A 26,982-nucleotide genomic window follows, 5' to 3' on the forward strand; every position below is an offset into this window, starting at 1 on the left:
GCGGAGGGAGGAGGGGGCAGGCCAGCAGCAAAGCGGCCGCTGATTGGCTGGGGGAAAAGTGCCCAATAGCAGGGAACGATGTTAATGAAGCGTCAAGATGGCGGCTAGGTAAACACGGCCGGTGAGTGGCTCCCGCGCTGGCTGCCGGGGCCTGAGGGGCCGCAGGGAGCCGGTGCGGGGGGGATGGTTCGCGGCGGGAGGGAGCGTCCGTTCATTGCATACGGGCGGCACCTGGCGGAGGAGGGAGTCAGGAGGTGCAGCGCGGTGGCAGCTGGGGTGGGGGCCGCTGGGTGAGGGGCGGCGCGGCGCGGCGGGAGCCGTCAGAGGGGGCTGGGCTGATCGTTGGGGGGAGGGGCAGGGAGTGTTCTTGCTCTTCGGCAGGGTGGAGGTTTTAAGAAGTGCGGGGAGGAGGGATAGTGGGCCGGGGAGGGGGAAGGGACAGGAGAAGGGTGGAGGTGACTTTGTCTTTGGGTGGGCACAGAGGGTTAGGTAGGAGGTTAGGGAAGGGCAGGGCTCGGGTTTCATGCGGGTCCTGGATGTGAGGTTCATGATTGCATCTCAAAGTACTGGGACACGTGGTAAATGTCAAGAGGTTCTGGTTGAACCTGTACCCTTCTCCCAAAACCCCACCTAGCATGAGCCCTCTTTCGTTTCTGGAGGGGGAACCTGCCGGAAATGAATCCAGAAAAAAGGAGACCTTTGTCTTCCCTGTTTTCCTACTTACCTCCTCCAAAGTGAGCCTGATTTGGACTGTAAATCAAATCCAAACAACTTTTGAGAGTGGGGGCTGGGTGGTGCTGTCCCAGGTAGCAGTTGCAGGAGGAGATGGAAAGTAGTGAGGCTGAGAATAATAAACTTATCATACTCTTCATTGAGAGACACTAGGGCTATCCTGTTAACTTGTACCTATAAATAGCTATTTAAGTCGGGGTTTGGCTTTGTAAAAAAGTTACTAAGTCATACCATTGTTAGATTCAAAAGAAAACAGCACAATGTTATATTTTCAGTCCGATTCAATGCTGACATAAGCTGTACAAATGTTGCCAAACTGTTAAAAAGCAAATATGTCAACCACACCCATAGGTATCTTAGAAGTAGGTAACATCTGCCTAGGATTGCCTGTGCACTTGCTGCCTTTGATCCCTTGTGGACATTTGTCAGAATTGTCCATTTCTGATCATATAGCAGGTGGCTAAAACAGTGACTTCTTTCTTTCTCCTATCTGTCATGGTCAGGCACAATTTTTCCCCCCTTTACTTTTATTTATTTATTTTTTTCAGACCAAGTCTCTCTGTTGGGAGGAAGTCACTTAATTAGTTTTAAGATAAATTTGAAATTGTCTGATGCAGATTTTGCTCTAAGTTATACTAGTGTAAATCTAAAATAACTCTATTATAGTCAAGTTTTACAATTGTGCAGCAAAATAGAATCTGGTCTTGTATCACTCGTGATTTATGTTTTTGTGTTGCATGATTCAGTAAAACACTTAGGACCAAATTTTTGAAAGGGTGTGTGCAAAACCAAACAAGCACTTTTGGAGACACTTGACTTACAGTTCCAGGGTACACACAAATCTGACTGTACACACTTCAAAAGCATCTAGCCCCTAATGTGTGTCTCCCAAGTGTTTTTTTTTAAATACTCATTCGTGCACTTTCACAACCCTTTGATAATTGTTCTCTAGATTCAGGCAGTATGACTTACTGCATTTAAAAAAGATCTTGAGTTACAATTTTTCTATACTTTATATTAAAAACTGAGTTTTAAAATTATAGGAGAGCAAAAGGACCATTGTGTAAACTGCCCTCTCTACAAGTGTTAAGACTTTCTGCATTAATTCTAATAAGCTTGTCTAAACCACTTAAATCATCTAATGGAAGTAAGATTATTTTTTGCTTTTTCCTCTTGTCAAGAGCATTTAAAATATTTGTAATGCTGTATTTCATTATTTCTAATTCTCTGCATCCACAGAGAAAATAGAATCTGGGTAAACTCATACGAAGTGTGTGTCTTCACAAAGATTTTTTGCTGTTTTGCTCTATTTTTTAGACTGGAAGATGTGGAGTGGGCTGTTTCCTCCTGGTGTGAATGACAGTGATGTTGACTTGAGTTCTGATGATGGAGACCCAGTGGATGGTCCTATATCTTGCTCCGCGGAAAATAAAGTAGATGAGGATGTCAAAGGAGTTCAGGTTTCTGATTTTCAGACAAATAGACCTGAGAGTATCACTGAAAGTAAATCCATTCCTATAGCAGTGGCAGATGGAGAAAACGAATATCAAGAATGCCCTTCTGGAGTTTCTTTAAAAATATGGAATGTGGGTATTATTAGTTTGTCTGCAAATGACCAGTACAAAATTTTAATATACATGTTCAATGTTGTATGGCTAATCTTTATTTAAGTGAAGGCGCATATGATGTGTAGGATAAAATAAAGCAATTTGAATAAAATGTAGTCTGCCATGATCCATTGGAACCAATGTTAACCTAACAAGCTGCTAAGAGGGATTTTTTTTTTTAATGTAAATTTTATTTTTGCTTTCTTTCAAGACTGGTAAAGCCCAGGGGAGAAAAATAATATAGCACAACCACTCTTGCTTATGAAGTTTTCTGTTCACTTCAGGGCCTGAGCACCTGAACTTCTTTGCAACTGGCTTCTGAATGGTTAAAGATTTGTAATTTAGCATATTATCCAATCAATTGAATATTTAAGATGTAGTCAACAAAAAATGTGTCCTTCAGTTTCCTGTAAACCCTGCCATTCAGTATCAAGTTGGGTTACAAGACCGTATTCATTTTCTTTGATCTGTACATGTTTCATATGGGGAAAGAAAAGATTGGAGAATTCATACTTATGAGTTGACCAGTCTACACTGATATTTCACAGTGGGCCTCTAATTCTGAATAAGGATTGCAAAAAACTAGTCTCTCATCTTTCTCCATAGCCTAGATAGCCAGTTATGTAAGAGGTCTGCTTCCAGGCTTCCTTGAACATTCACCCATCATCTAAATTGACCTCAGAGGACTTTATGAACATGCTCACTGTTGCGCCCTTAATGTGTTTCACGTGAGTTGTGTACCTTATAATGAAGTTTGGGATGCAGTTCTGAAGAATCATGGGGACTAAAAGAAGGGGTAGGGGCAGAAAATCAGAGATAATTTTATGTGGTATGAAGATCACAGTCTGTTGTGTGTAACTTTTGCAACTTATTACCAGTAGAATTGAACTTGCACTATATAAGAACCTTCGTATAGTAAGAATTAGAATTTTGGGTAATGTTTTCAGTACACTTTTTGACTTAAAAAAATTCTGAGTTTGCTTTTTCCTTCTCCTGTAGAAATTTCAGGAGCTTCAGAAGAAAAACTGTGAAATGAAAGTCCAAACAAATCAGGGAAACAGGGGGAAAAAGAGAAAACGTTACAGAAAAGGTATTTCATTTAATTATAGAATTAATACCAAATGCATTTTGATTTACTAAAGTGGGTTGGAAAAAACTGTATTTTTTCAAGAAATACAGTGAAAGACTAGGCTGGAGGGCACCATTGATGCCAGCATTCTGTGCCTGTGAACCAGAGATTTTTGTTGTGTGACTATGTTATGGAAACAGTATAGATTTATATTTGTGCTACTTGCAAGGAAATTCAACTTGTAAATGTTCTTCAATTAATGTTGATTTATCAGGATTACCAGTTAGCTAAAATATATTTTAGTAATCCAATGACTCACTCTTGCTTTAGCTTTCTAAATACAATTCTCTATTACAGATACTGTATAAAGTTCTTATTATGAAAACCCTTATTACTGAGCATAATCCTATCGCTTTAAAAACATTTTAGAATGTAAGCACTATGGGACCAATCCTGCTAACGGGGTCTGCCTAAATGGGGTTCCATTGACTTGTTGGAACTCTGTGTGGGAGGATCTCTTGGCACCTCAGGCCTTAAAGATTACTCAGTAATACCATACACATTAATCTTGAACTAGTCTCTTTTAATGATTTGTACCAGAAGTTTGTGAATGTCTTTAAAATATATTTGCTTTCTTTATTTTTTCTTTTCAGAAAAACTGAAAAAGAACAAAAAAGAAGTGATTGAAAGGTATAAAAAAATCAATATAATTATCTGAAGTGTGTTTGTAAAGGGACATTGTCAGAAAGAATGAGTACAAAATTTGACTAACCTTAGGGCCACATACTATCTTTGGATATCTGTAAGCAGTTTCCAAGTCAGTCAGAGTCTCGGGCAGTCAACAGCTGTATTTGACCCCTAAAATTATTTGATGGGGAAATTTCTTGATTTAGCAAATATTGACTTGGGTCGAAATTAAAATAGGAGAGGAGGGACCTAACTTATTATTACTTAACCCATAGCTATGTCGACTTGCCCTCAATTGCACTACTTGTATGTGTAGTTACATGCAAAGTTAACTGCAGGATTGGGGCCTTACACGATTCAAGTACAGATATTGTGAAGTAAACAAAAGGAACTGTTAATTTTGTTGCCATTAGAAAGTTGAGTAGGGGGTAACTTTTTCCAAATGGGAGAACAAAACATTCTTTTTTTTTCTTCTGGCGTATAAAAGGTTATTACAAACAATGGAGAGTCTAAAAATATGTAGCTGATAATGTTAACTGCTATTCATATTTTAACTGAATAATCAGTTTAATTTATTCTGAGTGTGCTTAGTACAAAGTTGTGTTTGTCTGTTTTTCAGTCAGCAATCTTCAAATGAAGGTCAATGGAAGGAACTCACGCAATACTTCGGAATTAATGATAGGTTTGAATCTCTTGTGAGCAACAGGGCTGCCCAAAAGGTGATTGCTATTCATAGTTTCTTAGAAGTATGATGACAATGATATATTATGACAAAACTAAAATCCAGCTATAACTGAAATAAAAATAAGCCAGAAAGTTGGTTGAAGGTGAGTAAATAATCATATACTTCTATTAGAGAGAGAATTCTATGTAACACTTGTAATATGATCTACTAGTTAGATATCACATGCAATTTATAGATATTATATTGAAGAATTGCTACACTTTCTGTTGCTACAATATCCTTGGGTATTGCCATCCATTTCTCTCTCTCTCTCTTTTTTTTCCCCTTCTCTCTGTGATATGCATAGGGAGAAGTACACATCTGATTTGGCTAGGGTGAATTTCTTTTAATTTTAAAATACTTCAGCTGATACTTTTAACTGAAAACAGTGGAATTGTCTTGGAGGTATAGGGGTTAGTTATCTAAAAGTGATACTTCATTTGAAGTAGTCTTTTGGATTATTAAGACATTTATGTTATTAAAATATATTAACATGGCCAATAATTCTCTTAGCAATTTCTGGCACTAATTATTATTGATTATCATCAGTAGTCTCATTTTCAAAGCTCATTTATCTTTGTAAATTATGTTCTTTATAGCAGTGGCTCTCAATCTTTCCAGACTGTTGTACCCCTTCAGGAGACTGATTTGTCTTGCGTACTCCCAAGTTTCACCTCACTTAAAAACTTCTTGCCTACAAAATCCGACCTAAAAAGCGCTAACGAAGTCAGTACAAACTAAAATTTCATACACTCAATTACTTTATACTTCTCTATATACTATACACTGAAAAAGCACAATATTTATATTCCAGTCGATTTATTTTATAATTCTCATTTTTACCGTAAAAAGAAAGTAATTTTTCAGTGAAAGCATACCGTGACACTTTTTTGTATTTTTATGTAGCCTGTTGTAAAACTAGGCAAATATCTAGATGAGTTGAAGACCTGCATATACCCCTCTGCATGTACCCCTGGTTGAGAACCACTGCTTTATGGCATTATTTGGTCAGTGATGTTTCTAGCCAACGTTCAAGAAATTTGTATGAAACCACATCACATTTTCTAGGTTACATATCCCAAGCAAAGTAACTTTGACCACTGTTTTCCGAGTCCTAATTCTAGGCAAACATCTGCTCATAATTCTCCCTAACTGAAACCACAGGCTTGCACTGAATTCCTCAGGTTAGACCTGGGTAATGGAGGAGCCTCGGCCAGTAAAATGTGGAATCTCTCCAGCCGAGATGATTAGATGAATTGCTTTTGTTAGTGCTGGCAAACTATTAATTATATCTATTAATTTCATAAGGCATCAAACAGAATTGACTGCCATCACAACTTTGAATTATTATTTTATTAAATTTTTGTTCTTCTCTGACTTACATCTTCAATGTATGAAAATGAAAAGAAAAATCCTCTTAACAGTATTTCTCAGTAGTAGCAGATGTTATATTTTCATTTACCATTACATCTTTAGAACAAAGTAGGTTAGTTGATCAGCTATGACATATTGTACTTTAACAATATTTAAATCCAGTCAAGAAATGGAAGTCTCCTTTTTGATTTGGAAAAAGGGGTTTTTGGTGAAATTTTTAAAAAAAATCTGCTTGTGGATATCTGTCATGGATCCACAGATCTGATGCTCTGGAACTGTCCTTGGGAGGACCCCTTTCAGTGGGCCAGGTTCTCCCCTCTCCATCCCTTTAGGGATTCACTTCTTCACTAGTGTAAGTCATTTAGCTTTACTGCCTCCTTAGACTGAACCTCCAAGCCTTCAGCACCCTTACTTCATGCGGTGAGCTCCCTTCAGTGTGTCCGCCTGAGCTGGAATCCTCAGAGAAACTTGTACACCTAAAGGGAGCAATGCATCCACACCTTCGGCATCTGCAGTGACTCTCAGCCAGTGTTTCAAAACCAGTAAGGTTTATTAGATGTCTGGAACACAGCATAGAAAGTCCTTGGTCAGCACAGAGAATGAAAAGTTACCATCATGGTCAGCCCAGAGCCCTGTGACCCCTCTTTTGCCCCTGTTCAAGAGAGTCTCAAGCTTCCAACAACCAACTGCTAACAACGCCCCTCCCCTCCTCTCCCCCCTCCCCCCGGCCACTCCTCAGTCCTTTTTTCTTGTTCCTTTCGCAAACATGGCTGGCGTTCTGTAGAGGGGTGGGCAGTCCATGGTTGTTAGTTGCTAGGTACCAAATGTCCTGGCAACTGGAGTGGCCATTGTCATCTTGGACTCCCCATATACTAGCGGCCCTTGCCCTAAACAGCTAGGTGTCAGTCACACCTGTGTCTCTGGGTCTCTGCATAGAATAAGCAACCTTCTCCTGCCACCTAGTTAACAATACAGCATATAGGGGAAACTGAGGCACACACACTAGTCATACAGAATATTACAGAAAATTCCCACTCTGGCACAACCTCAGTTCCACTCCTATATTCCTTCAGAAATATTACAATTGGAATCTTCAGCAAATACAAACCTACAATTTTTTAAAGAGCACATATGTATTTTTATAAAACTTTCATTAGTCATCCTTAATTTGAAGACATTAACTTTAGACAAGTTAGAATTTGCCTCTGTTATTAGGACACTTTTTTTCTTGTATTCAGAAATTTTAAAAATGTAAAACTTTTTTTTCCCCTTTCATACCATGATTATTTGAAGACTTGGATTTAGTAGTACAGCAAAGTGGCATGGTGCCAGAATTCAGTTTTGAGATAAAGATAAGATCTAAGAACGGCAAAGATACAGTGATGATTGCCATTCTTCATGTTACCTGACATATACACTTCACATTTTATTTAGGAAAGCTCCAGGGATGGAATAGATAAGCCAAACCATATCTTGAGATGAAACTTTCTTGTGACAGGTCTAAGCTAGTCCATGTAATATTTTTTTTTAACTACAGTATTTACCCTACACATAAGGTGGGCTAATATAATGATTTGTGCTCAGTCAGCCTTTCAGTGACTACTTAATGATACTATCCATTACAACGCTTAGACAAATGTGATTTGTTTTACATGGAAATTACAGATGTGTGAAATAAATATAATTCTGTTAAACAGATGTTTAAAATGTACATGAGGAGTTCTCTCTCTAAATCCTATTTCATCATTCATTTTGGCCTGAAGATGTTTGCCATTTTTTTTTTTCCAGTCTGGTCTTGAAGTCAGCATAGACAAGTCTTTGACTGAAGGGGATGTTGAGAGAGCTGAGGAACTGAGTAACAGATTAGCCACTCGTGAGGTAAGTTGACCTAGTTAAATACTACCTCTTAAAACTCTTGACTTTGTGTATCTAGTCATAAGTCATTATAATTTAACCAAATACTCTTAAAGATTATTCCTGGCATCTTTTCCTTTTGCTGCTGCTTACATAGGCTTCTTTCAGCCACGACCTATTATAGCCACATGTGTAACTTTAGGACTGTTTGGACAATTATATCTGAATTTTCAATGGCTCGAGTAATATCTATCACAAGAAGACCTGAACACATAACCCCCAAAAGGATTGATCTCAGACAAACAAGTTATTGTGGAGCCACATTAGTAACTTCATAGTTATGACTATAAATAACTTTCTGTAATAATCCTAAAATTTGAACCTTCTTCCACATCAGTTTCTCAAGAAATTTCAGATGGAAAGTAGCTGTCTTATTAATATTCTGTACCTCAGACTTTGCCTCTCTTTCCCACCTCAACAAAATTTATCCTCGAGCAAACTGGATGAGAGAGCTCAGAGATATAGTTATGTAATGAAAAGGGGTTTTTTGGTTTTGGAATAATTTTAATTATTTCTGTTTTTAAGAACATATCTCAAAATTAGGTTGGTCCAGAAACTTCACATCTTTTATTACATTATCTGCAGTGGTAGCTAGTGTGTCTGAGTAATTGTGGCAAGTGGGTGGCTATTTGTAGAATTAACTTATGAAACATTGATCCTTCAAAAGGTTTGTAAAATGCTGACATAACTTTTCAACTCGGGTAGTTAACCTGTTAGATGCCTTTGTGAATTTGGATTTAGAATTAGAAACCACACAAATAAATGTGTGTATGGCATCAGCAGTGCATCACTGGAGTCCAGCGTAGGCAGCTGGGCTCCAGCTTCCATGAAGGCAGATGGAGGGTGGTGAAAATGTGAAGAAAGAAAATATTGGAGAACAGCTCAGAAGCCAAGGAAGGGAGAACAGTCAAATGTGGCTCTAAATAAAGAGAGGAAATGGTTTGTATGTTTCCTCCTATTTATTACTAGAAGGTTTTCCATTTTCCTGTTAGAACATATCTCCTACCTCCTGTTTATCTTCCCAATCATGCACACGGGTTGGAAATTTCAGGTCTGTTGGCTAAGTTACTAGAATTCAAAGGGTTTTTGAAAGTTTAAAAATGGAGAAGGAAAACACCACAATCTACTTCAGATTTTCACATAAATGTTTTTAAAATATTTTAAAATAAGAAAATTTCCAGCCAAACTTTTTTAAAAATAGAATTAAAGCTGCAATTGCTAATCAGTTAAATTTAACATGGTACAGTATACCATTCTAGTTACTCATTAAAAAGCAGAGTTTTGGAGGCTAGGAAATTTGTACTTAAGCTCCCATAAATAACTTAGTTAAATTCTTACTCTGCCTCAGTACCTGTCCTCTACATATTCGCAGGATACTGCCTTACTCAGCCACTGAGAGTACTATGTAAGTAACTACCATACACTATCTACATTTCCACTAGTGACTGGAAAACCATCACTTCACGTAGTATAATTACAAACCCAAGAATGTTTGCTATTGGCCATATATCTCCCTTTTTGAGGTCACCCACCTGCTCAGAATGAAATATGCCAACATCTCACCTCTCCTTTCAAGTACAGTATAAAAACACTCCTAATATATCTCCTTCCAAGAACAGACCTGTAATGCACCATTTCCTCATCTACTCTAAATTAGAGTACAACAATCAATAAAACATGCTGAGATTTCTGTGCAAATTTTTTGACTTAAAATATAAATTAATATGAAAAGTTAAAAGTTTTTGTACCATTTATGATATACTATTATCTGAATTGAATAACTGTTGTAACGGGGCAAGGGCCACTAAAGTTAAAGAAGTCAGTATGTAATCTGAGATGTGCAAATTTGAACGTAGAAATGATGACTGGAAGAAGTTTGGAGCTGTGTGAGTCCAGAATATGGAGTGACTACTGAGCCAAAACTAAATGGGGCGCAGTGGAAAATTTCCAGTAAATATTGGCTAGCATTGGGATCAGTGTCAGTTGAACCAATTTTTGTTTGTGGTTGTCATGGATATGATAAGTGAGAATATATGAAGGGAGCTATCTTGGAACATGCTGTTCGCTGATGCCTTAGTGACGTGTGGAAGATTGTGAGGCCCTGCACGCCAGTTTTGAACAGTGGTAATGTACTTTTGAGCAGGGTGGATTTAGAGTGAATGTTGGCAAGACCAACGCTATGTTAACTGAAGGAGGAGGATACTTCATAAAGGCAGAGAGCTAAGAAGTATGAAAGAATTTAAATACCTGATGATGATGCCCTGCTGAGTGATGCCCAGCATCATACTAAAGCTGCTTCGTGCAAATGATGAGAGCCGACCCCAGGTCTGTGTGACAAAAAGATGCCAATAAAGTTAAAAGATGAATGTGTAAAACTGGAATTGGGCCCATCTTAATGTATGGAATAAAGACTTGGCCAACCACAACAAAGAAAATCAATATGCTCTCCACTACAGAAATGAAGATGTTGAGGTGGTCAAATGGTAGGACATTCCATGACAGGAAATGAAATGATGTTGTAAGGGGCCTGCAGGTTGCTGTAATTGAACCCAAGTTGAGAGAGGCTAGGCTATGTTGGTATGGGCATATCAAGCGGCGACTTGAGAGTTATATCAGTAGGATGGCTCTTGCAGTGATTGTGGATGGAAGACGACCAAGGAAGAGACCAAAGATTCATGAGCCACATATCAGTGGACCTCAGAGAGACCAACTGTATAAAAGCCTGGCATACAATGTTGAGTTTTGGAAGAAGGCTATAAAAGTCGCTGACCCCAAATTGGGAAATGACAAGAAAGAAGATGATCATTCTCTGAATTGGGTAGACATGGTATTGTACAACACCTAGCATATTACAGGTGCTATTGTTATATATTATTTGTGGAACCTTAACTCCAAATTCTTGATTTTGAAGTATTAGCAGGTTTGAAAAATAAGAATACGTTTGAAACAATGTTAGTGTTCACAACCTTCATTCCATTTTGGTTAAGGTGGTTAGTCTGAAAAAATAATACATTGTGAGAGAAGGAAAACGCAAATGACCATGCCCTGATTTTCCAACGCGTTTCGTGTGGGCAGTCTCCCAGTAACTTCAGTGGGACTTTACACAGGTACAGGGAATTGCCCATTCAAAACTCATTGCAAGATTGGTTCTTCTTTTGTGACTTAAAAGAAGAGTCTGCATAGGGTAAGGTGGGTCTCCATAATTGTGGGAGCCGGGGGAAGGCCTATCTTTTGTTCTGGTGAAATCATTCATGTAAGTAACTGATTGAATAAAGAGCCAAACAAAGGCTGCAGTTATGGGAGCAGCTGAGTCAGAACATTATTGTCTCATAGACCAGGTACAGACTAATAAAACAAAATTGCTTTCACATTTTTAAATATTGATGCAAACATCCATGTGATCTTCTCCCATTCCATTCTGAACTTAAAAAAAAAATCTTGTTTTTGTGAAATGCTACTTTTTTTTTTTTTTGTAGAAAGTGAATTAATTCTAAAAAACTACCCAATTTTTTCAGTTTACACAAGTTAAGCTGTTAATGTTACTTTTCTTTTCACCTCCAAAAGTTGTAAGCATCAGGAAATGGTTTGAGCCAAACGCGGAGAAAGATATTGACTGTGTACGGTATGGCACCCATGAAGGTGGGCAAAAAAACAAGTTGAGTTGCTGTTTCTTATATACAAACTGCATTATTTTACATTTTATTTCTCTGAATTATTATTCCTGAGCAGAGTTGTATGAAGATATCAAAAATAAACTGATTCTATTTGGGGTACAGCCCCCTTGCAGCCCTGTGGAATGTGTATTCAGTGGGTGGGTGTTCTTTTGGAAATCAGGTGTACAGATTTTTAATCACCACCATTTTCTTTCTCAAGAAGCAGTAACTGGAACCTGCTGATAAAGCCTTTGCTTTGAGGCACAGATCCCAGAGTTCTTAAAGCTGTTTCCTGCTTTAATAAGTGAAACTAATTTTTGATGTATAACATTTATAAGCCTGTGAAACTGATAGGGCAGCATCAGTTTTTAGAAAAATGAAGCCAAAAATAAAGAAATGTCTGGAAATAGGCAATGAAAACATGCCATAAAAAGCTAGGGAATGCCAAAATCATGCTGTCGATGTGCTATCATTATGACACAGTGAGGGATGATTTTTGTGAAACCTGATTCCCTTAGAATCCGAGTGATGACTTACAGAATGTGCATAATCTGGAGACTGGCTGGGTAGATCACTGAAATTCACATCCCTGAAACCCAAAGGTGGTTTTTTTTTTTTGTTTGTTTGTTTGTTTGTTTTGCCACGTAACACTTGTTTCAGGGTATTTGGAGGCACACATTGTCATGTTGTAGTATAAGGAGTAAGTTTGGAAGCTGTCTATTGTCTATATTTCTTTGATGAAAATACACCTGTCAAGGAATGGATTGCTGTTTCAAGAGAGATTTTTCATAGCACTGTGCACACAATTTTCTTTGTGCTGTTAAGCCTGGTTACTGGATTGTTGTGGGCTAGCAATTGAATGAATGTGGAACAAATACAATCTGATTGCTTTCGTCATGGGGCAAAAATTCTCCAGGGTCTCTGTTACTGTAAGTCAAAACAGATTCAGATCTTTTGGACCTTATACATTCTAATTTTCAGTGCTAAAATGTAGAATTGTTTAAAATATCAAAAATTATTTTATTTTAGTAAACTTTTTGTAGTTCTACAGTGTGCATGACAAGATTTTTCTACATGAAAATTAGCATGTGTATTGTAGCAACTGTAGAGTGAATCATGTTAAGGTAAGGTGTTCGGAGCTTGGATTTTGGTATGCTAGTGCATGTGCTAGGAAAATAAGCAAGAGAAAGTAAAAATGGTATGTCTAACTCTTATTGATTAAAAATAATATAAACTATTTTTTTAAAGTGTGTGGGGAGGAAGTATGGAAGCGAACACATTAACTCCAATTCTGCGGTTGGTGTGCACAGGAACACATGCATCTCCTCACAGACAGACCCACTGACTTTCACTCACAAGTGACCTATGCATGGATCTGATTGTAAGATTGTGGACTACATGTATAACCTCCCTTGATGCAGCTAGATGAAATTCATTATTTACAGAAATGTAGTATATATGTGGCTGGTGAAATTCACCCCAATCCCAGCACAAAGATTTCTACAAAGAAACTGTAGAATCTCTGTATGGTTTGAAGTAATGAACACACTAACTTTGTGGTCATTTTGCCACTTTATAGGCTGGAATAGTGATGGCAGTTCCTTTGCACATACTTTGAGAGTTTGGGGGCTAGTGGATATCTGTAAGTGTAGAATCCATGGGCCCTGCATTCAGCAAGTCCTCTTTCTGATTATTTTGATCACCATGGCGCTCTAGTGGTTCAGTGCTTCTTGGGCAGGTTCTCTATTACTGATTTAATTTCATTCTGAGAGAGTATACTTCATAGAATATACTACTGCAGAGGCTCAACCTCATCTGTGTGGGTTATATACTTCTAAATCTAAAAAAGCACACAAAGTTTATCTAGGGTTTTTAAACACTCTATATAGTACTGGAAAACATTTCAAAGCATGCATCTTCCAGGAAATTTACTTTAATTACTATGTTAAGAATGGATTGTTTTAATTTTCTTACAATTTGCACAGTATAAATATTCACAGTTAAAGTGTATTTTATTGTAATCCAAGTGCTATCTTTATCATATCCTAATCTAAGACTCTAAGCATTAGCAAAGTGCTCCATGTTTTAAAGCTCTGCTGCTTGAATGTAGAAATGAGTACCTAAGGCCATGGTTGCAACATCGTGTATTTAATGATAACTTGTTTCACCTGAGAGTTATCAAGAAAAGTATTGAATATTTATATAGGAGTTATCCAAGGAGCCTTGAATCTTTTTTAGAATGGATATTGTTGAAAGAATGAAGTTAGCATGGTCAGCTTTGCAGTGTTTGTAGTGAGATGCCCTGGATTTCGTAAACCGTGTTGTTTGGTGGTGGTATATCCAATATGCTAACCATGCGTGCTTTGGTAGCAAGCTTTGAACACATACCTAATATGACTGAAAATCCTTCTAATCAGTAGACATTTTTTTAATGAAGTAGACTTCATTGTAACATAGGCTATTACCTTAAATTGCAGTGTGAATGGTTCACTTACTGTACTTGTTGGACTTTTTAGGCACTCCTTTAAATAAGTTAATATTGAGAACTTAGAGCACTATATTGACTCTGCATAACAGTAAATGTACATTCTATGTAAGAGTTATGACTCAAATTACTTAGTAATATCACATCAGTGTGAACTACATAATCTGTTAAAGATGTTCACATTTCCTTTACACGCTTACATATGTTGAGATGTGAATATAAATGTAAGGCTGTGGCTATTTAATTCTTTGTAAACTTGTTCTAAAATTGATTTTGCGTGACCTGAAAAGAGATCTTTTCAATACTTCACCCTGAAAATACTTTACATTGTTCTTTGAGTGAACCGTATTTTTCTTTAATGCTGTCATGCTCGAATGTTTTGTTCTGTCTCTGGAAACAGAATGCAGATTTCTGTATGGCTCTAATAGTCCTGAGAATTATTCTGGCTAAAATTCAAACTTTTCATTTCACTTGTGATTATTGTGTAGCTATTATTGCTGCATAGGTGCCACATTGTCTAAGAGTGCGTTAGCCTGAGGGCAGTAACTTGAACACAATAAAATGATCTTGACCACATTAGATTTACCTGTCAAAAGAAACCTTAAAAATATGTAATTTAGAGTACTACATTACTGAAGCAGTTGTCAGTCTTTAAATAACCTGTTTTGACAGCACTATTCCTATGTGTTTAGCTTAGAGGTTTCTGGCATTTTGGTGAGAATTTTCAAAAGCTCTAATTTACAAGTAAACTCTGCATTATTGTAATAAAGCTTAAATGAAATATATGCTTTATAATCAAATTAATTAACCAGTCATTGGGATACCATTCTCATCTCCCAACAGAGCTACTCTGTTGAGCTTTCTATCGACTCTGATGCTGTTACATGATTTTTTGACCACTTGCTAATAATTGTTGATGAAATTGTCCTCATTTGGAAGCAAATTCTAGCTTGATAATTTAGATTAGGGACCATATGAGCTAGGTTCCTAAAACTATCTCTGTATTTTAAAATTTGACCCTATTTTTAAAGAAATAGTATATAGCTTGTGGTTGCCAAGTCATACAAACATCCCCTCTTTAGATATACACAGGGTAAATTAATTGCATGGGGAAATGGCTACTCTACTACCACTACTATGAATGGAGTTGTATTTCTAAATTTATCTACCCCATTCAAAATTTACTATAATATGTGTAGATACCCAAAGTGGTTGCAACAAATTTAAAGACTATAATTGCACAGCAGTTAACTTAGGCTTCTAAGTTAGGCTTCTTAGGCTTATATTAAAAGACTGGAAAAAGGAAGAGTAGATTTTATTTTGTCTTGGTGATAGGTTCCCCCCTCACCCCCCCGAACGTTTAGTGGAGGTGCTTCCAAATATCTTTCTTCATTAAGATTGTTTTCCTTTAACCTTTGCTATATGACAGGGTTATCACCTAGAATTACGTTCTTATGCTCCTCTAATTATGTATATCTTTTCTTTAACAAACCTTAAAAAAAGATTTCAGATGTTACAAGTCTAATTAAAGAGACAGACAAAGCCGAATTTATAGTGTAGATTTTTTCTGCAGTTCAATTAATCAGCATGTTTTCTCTTTTAATTAAAACCATTTTAGTAAATTAAAGCCCACAGCAAAACACATATATAATTTGTTTGTAATTAGCTCTTAATTGGTGGTAGTTGAAGCTTAGCACCCTTGGTTTCTTTCTTCATGATTGCCATTTTATTAGCAGCCAGTCATTAATTAATCTTTTTTTTCTAATTAGCTTATAAAACTGTTGATGGCACATTATTGTAAATGTGATTTTAAGTTCAAAGCTTGTTAATAAGCTTTCTTACTTAGAAGAACAGAGATAAAGAAATTGCTGAAAACAGTACTACAGTTTTTTTTTTCCTAACTGCCTTTCTTATAAGGGGACTGTGTAAAGCATCTAACAGCTTATAGTTAATTTTTAATGCTGTTTTCTCATGTATGGAAGAAGTTACTTGCATATAAATGTTTAAATCTAGAAGAGAGCTTAAATATTAGAACATTTTTCTGTCCTTGCTACATTAGTGTCATCGAAATATAATTTTGAAGTTTTAATATCCAGCATAAAAAAACAACAAAGGTATTACAAACTATTTTACAGTGAAAGTTGAGCACATCCTTGAAAGGAGACAATTTTCACTGCAAAATCCACTCAATATTCTTGTTTGCTTTATATATTTTATATACGTCAGCAATGGATAACATTCCATAACATAAAAGGAGAAAATCATTGCTAAAGGCAAAGTCTGAAATAACTAGATTCATATTTGATGAGAAACTGTAATACTGTATTAAAAGGCTGTTTGGCTTCTCTGGTATGACCATAGGATGCTTCAGGACCTGTTTGAATAAAGATGTTTTGTAAAAGCCTCTGTGGGTTTAGCATTTTGTAGATCATACCTAAATATGACATTTCTGGAGCAGTTCTTGAATCTGCTATCTCATTACTCGTATCATAGAGAGTTTGTATTTTAAACATGACTTCTCATTTAATGAAAGGTCTCTGCTGAATAATATTTAATTTGGAATATCTCAAGATTTTCTGGAAAGTTTTCTGTAAATTACAGTAAATGTCTGTTGAAACTCAATAAAAATGTTTTCTGTCTTGCCGCCTGAACTTTACATATGATTTCAACTTCAGCCATTTCTTTGCTTGTTTTAAAAGTGTTTTATGATGCTGTGCAAGAAACACTAGAAAGGGATAGCTGACAAGGAAAAAAATTAAAAATTGGGTAAAAAGTAAATGAATAATGTCATATTACTAAAAAGATGAGAGGCTAATTTGTGCCGACTTTTTGCTAATTTTGTTCAAGCCTCAAAATGAGGAGCTGTCACCCGTTCTGTGTAGCACTGATGACAGTGCCAATGATCCATGAAATAAGCTGCCGCTGGCTTTGTTCTGATAAGAATGAACAAATCTGCACAATGTACGGCTCCCAGAATCTCATTTTCATACTTGCATGCAGGCTAAAAGAAATAAGCTGTTTGCAGGCTTGATTAATCAGACATTTGAGGGTTTTTTGTCTCTTTGATCTCTTTCGTCTCCTAGGTAACTTGCTTGACATTAATGTTGAGCTTGAGTAAAGACAATCAGGAATTGTAGACCAAACTGATATAAAAATTAAAGACCTTAACACTTTAAGTACTCCAGTAATGGTTCCGCTTTACTTCAGAAAACATCTGTTTTCATTTAATTAAAGAACAAAAGAGAATGGCATCAATATTTTTCATAGAAACCTGTTATTCCATACAAAGTTAACGTATGATAATTGGTATTTTTAAATAAGTGCCTTGAAACTGTTCAAAAAGAGGGAAAACTGTAGCTCACGAAAGCTTATGCTCAAATAAATTTGTTAGTCTCTAAGGTGCCACAAGTTCTCCTGTTCTTTTTGCGAATACAGACTAACACTGCTGCTACTCTGAAACCTTTAGAAATTTGTTACAAGGTAACAATTTCAGATGAGTAAAATTTTATGAAAAATGATGGATAAGAAGTTTACATGTATGCTATATCAAGCTGATAGAGTAAGATATTTGAAATGATTAATGGTGAACTTTAATATGGAAAGATTTTGCCTCATGGAAACTGAGTTGATTAAAAAGTTTGTCTTAAAAAAATCTATACTGTGTTACAAGGATGAGCCATTATAGCTGCTTTACTACCCAACATGATTTACACACTTTAAACCTGTAAAATTGAAAGGAATTTAAAAAAAATGTCGCAGTGCGTTTGCTTGAGGTTATGCAGACGCTTTTACAAATCTTCCAAGTGGCTGTAAAGATGAATGCCTCAAGGGTCTAGCCAGGGCCCTGCTTTTCCAACCAGCTAAAGCCCTTATCTTAAATCCAAGCAAAGTACCATTAATCTTTTTGAAAGACCTTTTATGGCTTTTAATATATCCCAAATTAGAACATTTTACACCCTTGGTTCCTGAAATATGGTGATAAAAAGCCTTTAGAGCTTAATTTTCCTTACTGCGTGCTCTGACCAATTTGCAGTTCTTTGTGATAATGTTTAGACACCTTAATTAAAATGCAGCAAAATATTGGATGTTCTATATGGAAAATGCTGATACTTTGGCTACACAAGAAATTGTTGTATATATTTTTATTCATGTTTTCTTATTTCTTACAACACTGTATTTTGTTGAGTTATCTGATGACCCGAAATGTGCTCCCCCCCCCCCCCGCCCCTTTAAATGTAAAATCCATTGACCAAGCTTTTAAGGATTTCTTCTGGAAGGGGAAGTGAAGATGTATGTCTGGGTGTGGATGGGTGCAGAAGATGCTTAGTTGGAATAGAATGTTTGTGTATGTTTAAACACAACATATTTGTTTTTTGCAGACTAGGTTTTATGTAGCCCTAAAGTGATAGCATTAATACTGCAGAACATTTATTTCCCCTTCTTTCCACATATACTACAGAGGATCTTATTATCCCATTTTATTTCCATACTTTCAAAGATGGAAGTATTCATTCCGCCTTCACAGAAACAGACTAAAATATTTTTCGGTACATTTATAGACATCAGTTATGTAAGATTGTGTGTATATTGATGTTAAATAGGCCTGCGAGAATATATTTCAAATATATACTTAAGGAATAACTATTAGTTAATTCATTGTACCAGGACGTAAAATTCAATCAAAAAATGACATATGAATGCTGTGAATTCATTGTCCACTTAGTCCTCTGATTGCTCTATTGATTAAGTTAATAAAATTATTGTGCTTTGTCACATAAATACTCTTTTTGTGCATTAAAATCTACTGTATTCCTTTAAGTTTTTACTGTAACTTCAGGAATTTGTAATTCGTTAAATCTGGATTATTTCTAAATGTTGCTGGGATTTTAAGGAATTTAATTTTTATAGCAAAAAATATAATGCTTATAAATGCACTTAAATATTAAAAGGCTGCATGTCAGTAACACAATGTTATACTTTAGTTCAGGAGCGGGCAAACTTTTTAGCCTGAGGGCCACATTGGGTTTCTGAAATTGTATGGAGGGCCAGTTAGGGGAGGCTGTGCCTCCCCAAACAGCCAGGAATGGCCGGGCCCCCACTCCCACCCGACCCCCCCAGGGACCCCTGCTCCATCCGCCACCCCCTGCTCTCGGTCCCCAGACCCCCTGCCCCTAACTGCCCCCATCCACCCCTCCCCTTTCCTGACTGCCCCCCCGGAACCCCTGCCCCATCCAACCACCCTTTCTCCCTGACCACCCCTGGACCCGTTGCCCCTAACTGCCCCCAATTCCCCCACACACACCCCATTCAGCCCCCTCCGGGACCCCTGCCCCATCCACCCCTTCTGCTCCCTGTTCCCTGACCGCTCCCCGCTGCCCCATCCAACCCCTCCTCTCATTCCTGACTGCCACCCTCCCAGGACCCCTGCCCCTATTCAACCCCTGTTCCACGCGCGTTCTGAACTCCCCGACCCCTATCCACGACCCTGACCACCCCCTGAACTCCCCTGCCCTCTATCCAAAACACACACACCCCGCTCCCTGCTCCCTCACTGCGCTGCCTGGAGCACCGGTGGCTGGCAGCGCGGCTGCACCAGGACATGCAGCTGCGCCGCGCAGCACAGAGCACTGAGTCAGGCCGGGCTCTGCAGCCCCGCCGCCCAGAGCGTTATGCCACGTGGCGGCATGGCTGTGGGGGAGGGGAGACAGCGGACAGCCTTCTGGGCCAGGAGCTCAGGCAGGACGGTCTGCTTTAGTTAGTTTTTGTGTGATATGCTTTGTGACTAACTTCAGTTTTTATAGTTCAGATGTCAGTCTATTGAATTACTGGATTATGTTAATTTTTGTTAATCAAAACATCATTATTTGGCTAATGATGTAAAACTTAGAAATATTGGCTGATCAAATGATTGATTTGGTGCATCAGGAGGACTCCTTAAGGACATATTTGTGACCCATAAAAGGTACAAAAGATAGATTAGAGAAATGTTTAGCTTTAGTCTTTTTAAGGAATTAACGTAATAATCAATGCTCACATTTTAGCTATTTATTATTTGTAGAATCATAGAATACCAGGGTTGGAAGGGACCTCAGGAGGTCATCTAGTCCAACCCTCTGCTCAAAGCAGGACTGATCCCCAACTAAATCATCCCAGCCAGGGTTTTGTCAAGCCTGACCTTGAAAACCATAATAGAAATGCCTAGGGCTTCAATCAATTATCAAGAACCCCATTGTACAAACAAATAACCAGGCTGTCCCTGCCTCAAAGAGCTCACCATTTAGGTTAAGGAGAAGACACAACAGGTGGGTGATTGAAACAGAGAAACGGGGTGGGCGCGAGAGTGGGAAACAAAATAAAAATAAAAGAAACATGTCTTGAGTAATAGGCAATAGATTCAACTCACCAGCTGCTTAGCTGTTAGTGTTTTGTATGAAGTCTTTATAACATACAGATACCAGTATTTCACTGGTGAAACAAGATCAGTATGCCACAGTTAGCCTTCCTTTTCAGATTACATTAAAAGTGCTGCATTCTGGGGGTTTGATCCATGGCCTTAAGAAGTACAATTTTCACAGAAGTAAATTGCAGCCCTACGTGCATAGGGACAAATTCTGAAACCTCAAATTATCATGAAATGCAGTTGTCATTCTTTGACCAGCTCAAGTTGTAAAATAAAGCAGCTTCTTTCTTTCTCTTTCACCTGATCTCTATATGTGTTGCCATGACGAATGCAATTTCCAGTCATGTTTTCAGTAGTCTGAGACCCTTGTTCTGTTACCTCGGCCTTGCACCTTGGTATTTTTTTGGATTCTTTTGTTTGCAGTCTGGGCTGCGTAAGGCAGTCTTCAACTGGAAAGATGCTCATTGACTTCAGGCTTTGAATAGTGCCTTGAGTAAGTTATTGCTGCAAGAAGCAGCAACTTGTTCTAACGTGTTCTACCAGTCTTGGCCAAATGAGTTTTCTGGTTGTCAGGAAGAATAGGAGTAATTTTGAGAAGAAATTCTTTCAAGACATTATATTTTTGCTGGCAGTATTTAACATCATGCACAGATATCACAAAGTTCAATTAAAATGAGCAGAAAGTTAGTAATGTTCAGTAATGGAAATCTTTGAAATTGGCAATTTCAAAATTGTTGTGTGGCATTATTCCATCTGGTCTTTTCCCTGACATATACCATGGTATCAGTTCAATTCCCCTTGGGTGAAAAAGTTTGTAAATACATAAATAAAATGGCATCCAATTTACATCCTGTCAAAAGCTTATTTGAATAACATGCATGTTTATTAGCTAAACAATGATAATCTAGAGTCTGATAATATGAAGATCATTTTAACCTATTGCAAATGATCTCTAAATACGTTATTTCAGTCAACTTCTCAGTAGAACATGGCAACCATTTAACAGTGTGTAGTACCTCTAGATAGTTTAGGATGGAAGTGAAGAACACTTCAACAATTGGATCTGTAGGCAGATACAATACAATTTTCTAAATTAATATTTTGGCCAGGACGCTGGTAATATCCTCACTACCTCCCTTCCTGCAAAAAGTGCTATGGAAGTTTTTAATCTCCACACATGGTCAAGACTTAGAGCCAAGCTGGAGCACTGGTTCAGTAATGTTCTGAAAAGGGGATTACTGAAACATATCACTACTACTTCCTGCAGCATGCTGGGTTTTCCCTGGAGGTCTTCTACTTGATATTGGTAAGGCCTGACACTACTTATCTGAGAAGATCAGCTTGAGGGGTTATGGGAATACATTGTTTGGTTCTGATAAATCTATTGAAGATCAAATTACACATTCTAACTGTTTCTGAAGTTGATTTCCATAATACTATGTGTTCTGAAAATTGTGATCTGCACAACACAATATGTTCACGGAAAGAAATTTTCTTTTGTCTTTACTGACTCAGAGTATGTCACGAAAGCAACTAACAAGATGAAAGTAGAGTTGGTCAGAACATTTTCAAAACATTTTTCATCAAAAAGTGTTGTTTATCAAGTTAAACAATAAGGCTTCTGAGGTTCACAGTAGGCAAGAGAGGCAGACACATGAACCAAATACCTGATTTTCTTGATCCAAAAGCCGATGATTCAACACAGTTCCATTTTGCAAAATGTTCAAAAGATTTTGTTCCAGTGAGTAAAAAAAAAAACAACAAATTTTGAAACCTCAAATTCATGAAATGCAGTTGTCATTCTCTGACCAGCTCAAGTTGTAAAATAAAGCAGCTCCTTTCTTTCTCTTTCACCTGCACCATCCTAAACACCACTTGAGCCAAATTCATCCCTAGGATTAGTGGAAATAATTCCCATTGAGTCACTGGAAATTGGACACATTTATAGTAGGATACCAAACCTATGCATATTACAGTTTGTCACTTATTCTCTCCTGATCAACTTATATATCTAACATGTTTCTGGTACTTCCATCACTACTGAATTTGGCCCTTAGTTTGAAATATACACTGAATACTGAAACACTCAAAGCAGTGGCTAACATGCCAAGTTTTTATTACTTAAAAAAAACTATATAGGTTGGCTACAAACTTTATACATGTAAAACTTTCTTGTTATCTTAGTTCATGTGATTATATAAATAATTTTCATTCTTTAACATGATGTATTAGACAAAAAACTAGACCAAAGAGGGTAGCTGATGCTCTACTAATGCCCAACACATAAGATCTTTCCTCTTGCACTTGTCTCATGTTATTGAGATTAGCCAATTAAAATCCAGCCTGCACCAGTTCTAAAGTGCTTTAAATTCCATATGTGAAAGGTACTGTATGTGAGGAAATGTTAATTTTTTGAATGTACAGGTATACCATCCGTTGGATGGGTGGGATTACTCAGAGCCTTGAGGACCTCTACTGTTCTTGCCCATCATTCTTAACACTGCCATCTTTCTGGCTGATGAGGTGTGGAGGTGGGAACAGATCAGAATCATTGTTCCTTCAGTTCTAGCTGTCTTTTTGGACCAAAGCACACAGAGTAAAATGGATCATCTGTCTCTCCCATAGAAAATCTGGTCTTGTTCAGTCCTATGCATACATCGATCCATCTGATTTTTCAAAAGATATTGTAACTCATGTTAGCCCATGGGAAAGAGTATCAAACTAAATAACTCATTGATAGGCCTCATGTTTGATGTAAACCATTTGCTTCTGTTGACTTTTCTTTCTGTTCCTTCTCACCCCTTCTTAGCTCGGCGTGAAAATTGCTAAAGCTGTTGCTTGTCGCAACTTTGTAAAAGCCAAGCAAGATACGGAGGCTTCCCAAGAAGCTCGAAAGAAAAAGAAGCTTGCCTGGGGGTGCGTCATTTGAGTACAATATTCAGTATTTGTGGTTTTGTTGGCTTTAAATGGATTCAATAGAATCTCAGTTAAATGTTTCCTTACTTCAAATAGACTTGTGCTGATCCTTGTTTGTTTAGTTTGACCTGATTTGTTTTTTTCCTGAATAGTGAATCAGACTAAATATATAGTTGGTACCACAACTGATAACTTATTCTAATGTTTATATTGCCTTTTTGTAATTAGTAGGTTACTAAAAACCAAATTCTGATTTTTTTTTTCACTGAAGTTAAATGTTTTCTCTTGAAAACTCCCAAATATCACTGTAGTGGAACCTAACATGTTTTTGTGTTTCATTTCAGATTTGAAGCAAAGAAAAGATGGGAAACAAAAAGCAACATGGGATACATGTAGTTCTGTCTTGATCTCATCTGAAAGTAAAGCTGTTTAAAATATAATTATTGTGGGTTTAATACAGTATATGCTGCCTCTTTTATGCTTGCATAACTAAATCTTGAACAACTAAGCAAGGTTAATAGTAGTTTAAAAAAACTAAGCAAAAATTGTTTGTTTACTTATTTCCCGTAATGCTCTTAGATTTCTATATCTTGTTTCAAATTCCTGTTAAAATAGTAGTGGGAATAGATATTTGATTATTTTTAATGCACACAGAAACTTAACATTCCACTCATTCTCCAGATGGACAAAATTCTGTATAACACATCTCAGGTCTGAAGAATTATGGAGCCTGGTCAAGATTCCCATAAATCTGGACCCAAATTTTCAGTGCAGTAAGGTTCTGTTAGGTGGCCACGGCTTTTATAACGATAAAATATTAATGTCAGTGATACATGGGTGTGGGTAAAAGGACAGGTTCTTCGTTTAAAAAAAATCAGTATCTTATCAATTATACATCTGATCTACTAAGTAGTACAGATCTTATCACAGTATTGTTTTGAGGCTGCTCTTTGAATCATTTGGACACAAGAGATTAGTTGGTTGAATTGAAGGTATATCATGAAATGCCTGAAGAATACCAGAATATTGACTTTTGTGACGTTACCCAATGCTCCTTTTATTTAGTAGTATTAAGTATGAAAATAATTTTAAATTAAGCTATTCTCTATACTACTAAAAGTATCTTATCTTTGTATTATTTATTTATGTGGCTAGATGAATCGCAACAGAAAATTTTAGTCTGAGAGTCCATGAAGCGCAATGCTTAGATTCATTGCGTGGATCTAGTATGCCCCATGTCTTGGAACCAGCATCTTGAAGACCCTTCCAGTTTATCCTTCCCCACTTACTTCACATGTGTTCAAATTTTAAAATCCCTATCTTGTCAATGGGACAAAATGTAGAAATATGAATTTTGAAAATATCTAAAATCTGTTATGTTGTGGAGTTGATCAACTTACACTTGAATATCAAATGCAAACTGTATTTGGTGCCAGATGTTTTATAAAAGAATTATGCTTTGAATGCTTATGTTGTAAGTAACAAGAATTGTTAATAATGTTTTTCTAAAATCATTCACAGTGAAAAGTAAGGACACACTCAAGACTAGCAATAACTTTTTTCCCTGAAGTTTTTGCCTATATGTTTAGTCACCAAAATGCCTGAAATGAATTGGGAATGTAAACGTCAGTTGTTGTGAAACAAGATTAATATGTTTCAGGCCAAAGGTTTGGTATTAACATAATGGTGATTTACTATTTAAGCACTTCAGGCTAAAACAACTTGCCAAAGAGTAGTACTTTGAAGGTTTACGGCACCAATTCTAAGACCTAAGGAATAGGGCGTTTGTTGGTAGCCCTCGGGAAGTGGGATATATCTTTTTTTCTTCTTTTTTTCCCCTAGCAGAACATTGTACTTTTCATAAAGATGAGAGTTTGCAATATTGTAATCCTAGAGTCAGCTGTAATTAGTTATGATGACAGAGTTAAAGACAACTGCCAAGACTGTAAACCAGTGGGTAAACAGGATTCTGAAACAGAACATCATAAAATTCAAACTGTATTTTAAATACCTGTACCTTTTTTTGGAAGAGCCATTGGCGTGGGGAAAGGAAGCAAGTGGTATGTAGTCCTCATATTATTTATTTTATATATGCATTAAATTTACAAATACATAATGTATAGTTTGTGTATGTATCTGTATTTTTCCCACATGGAATAACATTACATTTAAGACATTATGGCTTATGAAAATGGGAAAATGCCTTAGTGGTTCCTTGGCAAACCTAGAAAAATACTATATGAAGAATTTTTTTCTGAATTTCAAATGTACCAGAATTCTATAAAATTCCTATCTGAAAATTCAAGTGAAATTATTTTTACTGTATATAGCTTGTGTCATAAATATAAAGGGAAGGCTAACCACCTTTAAATCCCTCCTGGCCAGAGGAAAAACCCTTTCACCTGTAAAGGGTTAAGAAGCTAAAGATAACCTCACTGGCACCTGACCAAAATGACCAATGAGGAGACAAGATACTTTCAAAGCTGGAGCGGGGGAAAGCAATCTAGTTAGATATGCATTAGATTCTGTTTTGTTTAAATGGCTGATAAAATAAGTTGTGCTGAATGGAATGTATATTCCGGTTTTTGTGTCTTTTTGTAACATAAGGTTTTGCCTAGAGGGATTCTCTATGTTTTGAATCTGATTACCCTGTAAGGTATTTACCATCCTGATTTTACAGAGGTGATTCTTTTACTTTTTCTTCAATTAAAATTCTTCTTTTAAGAACCTGATTGCTTTTTCCTTGTTCTTAAGATCCAAGGGTTTGGGTCTGTGTTCACCTATGCAAATTGGTGAGGATTTTTATCAAGCCTTCCCCAGGAAAGGGGGTGTAGGGCTTGGGGGGATTGTGCGGGGAAAGACGTTTCCAAGTGGGCTCTTTCCCGGTTATATTTTGTTAGATGCTTGGTGGTGGCAGCAATAAAGTCCAGGGACAAAAGGTAAAACAGTTTGTACCTTGGGTAAGTTTTAACCTAAGCTGGTAAAAATAAGCTTAGGGGTTTTTTTCATGCAGGTCCCCACGTCTGTACCCTAGAGTTCAGAGGGGAAGGAACCTTGACAACTTGTTTATTTTTTTAAACAGATGGTAAATAAATGTTAGGAAAAAGATGGCCTTTTTATGTGCTATACACTGAAAAAGCCAAATGATGCTAATTATTCTGTGCCCTAAAAACAGATTAATATGTTACAATTTTTGGTACTTTAATAAAATTACCTCTGTTTTAATAACAGAAAAAGAAATGGTGTAAACGTCCACTTAATAGTAACTGATCTAGTTAATAAATGGTTGATATATGTGCATCACACCAGAAGGAGCAGTACTCTTATTTGATCTGAAAATATAATAGTCAAAAAATAAAAGGTAAGGGGGGGGGTTGTGTTTGAGAAATCACTGTTTTATATTCATCTCAACAGTGCTCTC

At 37.0% G+C, this 26,982-nt stretch overlaps 1 protein-coding gene across 2 annotated transcripts; it reads left to right on the forward strand.

Annotated features, from left to right (window-relative positions):
* The first annotated feature begins 37 nt into the window (after positions 1-37).
* On the forward strand, positions 38-25,681 carry FAM204A (family with sequence similarity 204 member A). 2 transcript variants are annotated; one of them, XM_048857466.2, is made up of 8 exons: positions 38-121; positions 2,050-2,318; positions 3,339-3,429; positions 4,062-4,098; positions 4,715-4,814; positions 7,982-8,071; positions 23,455-23,561; positions 23,906-25,681. In XM_048857466.2, the coding sequence occupies exons 2-8, from the start codon at positions 2,058-2,060 to the stop codon at positions 23,955-23,957; spliced, it is 738 nt and encodes a 245-aa protein (XP_048713423.1). In that variant the 5' UTR covers positions 38-121; positions 2,050-2,057; the 3' UTR covers positions 23,958-25,681. The 2 variants fall into 2 exon arrangements, with proteins under 2 accessions (XP_048713423.1, XP_048713424.1); XM_048857467.2 differs by having other exon boundaries at positions 121-254.
* Positions 25,682-26,982: the final 1,301 nt, after the last annotated feature.

The sequence above is a fragment of the Caretta caretta genome, chromosome 7 (assembly GCF_965140235.1).
Source record: "Caretta caretta isolate rCarCar2 chromosome 7, rCarCar1.hap1, whole genome shotgun sequence".
NCBI lineage: Eukaryota > Metazoa > Chordata > Testudines > Cheloniidae > Caretta > Caretta caretta.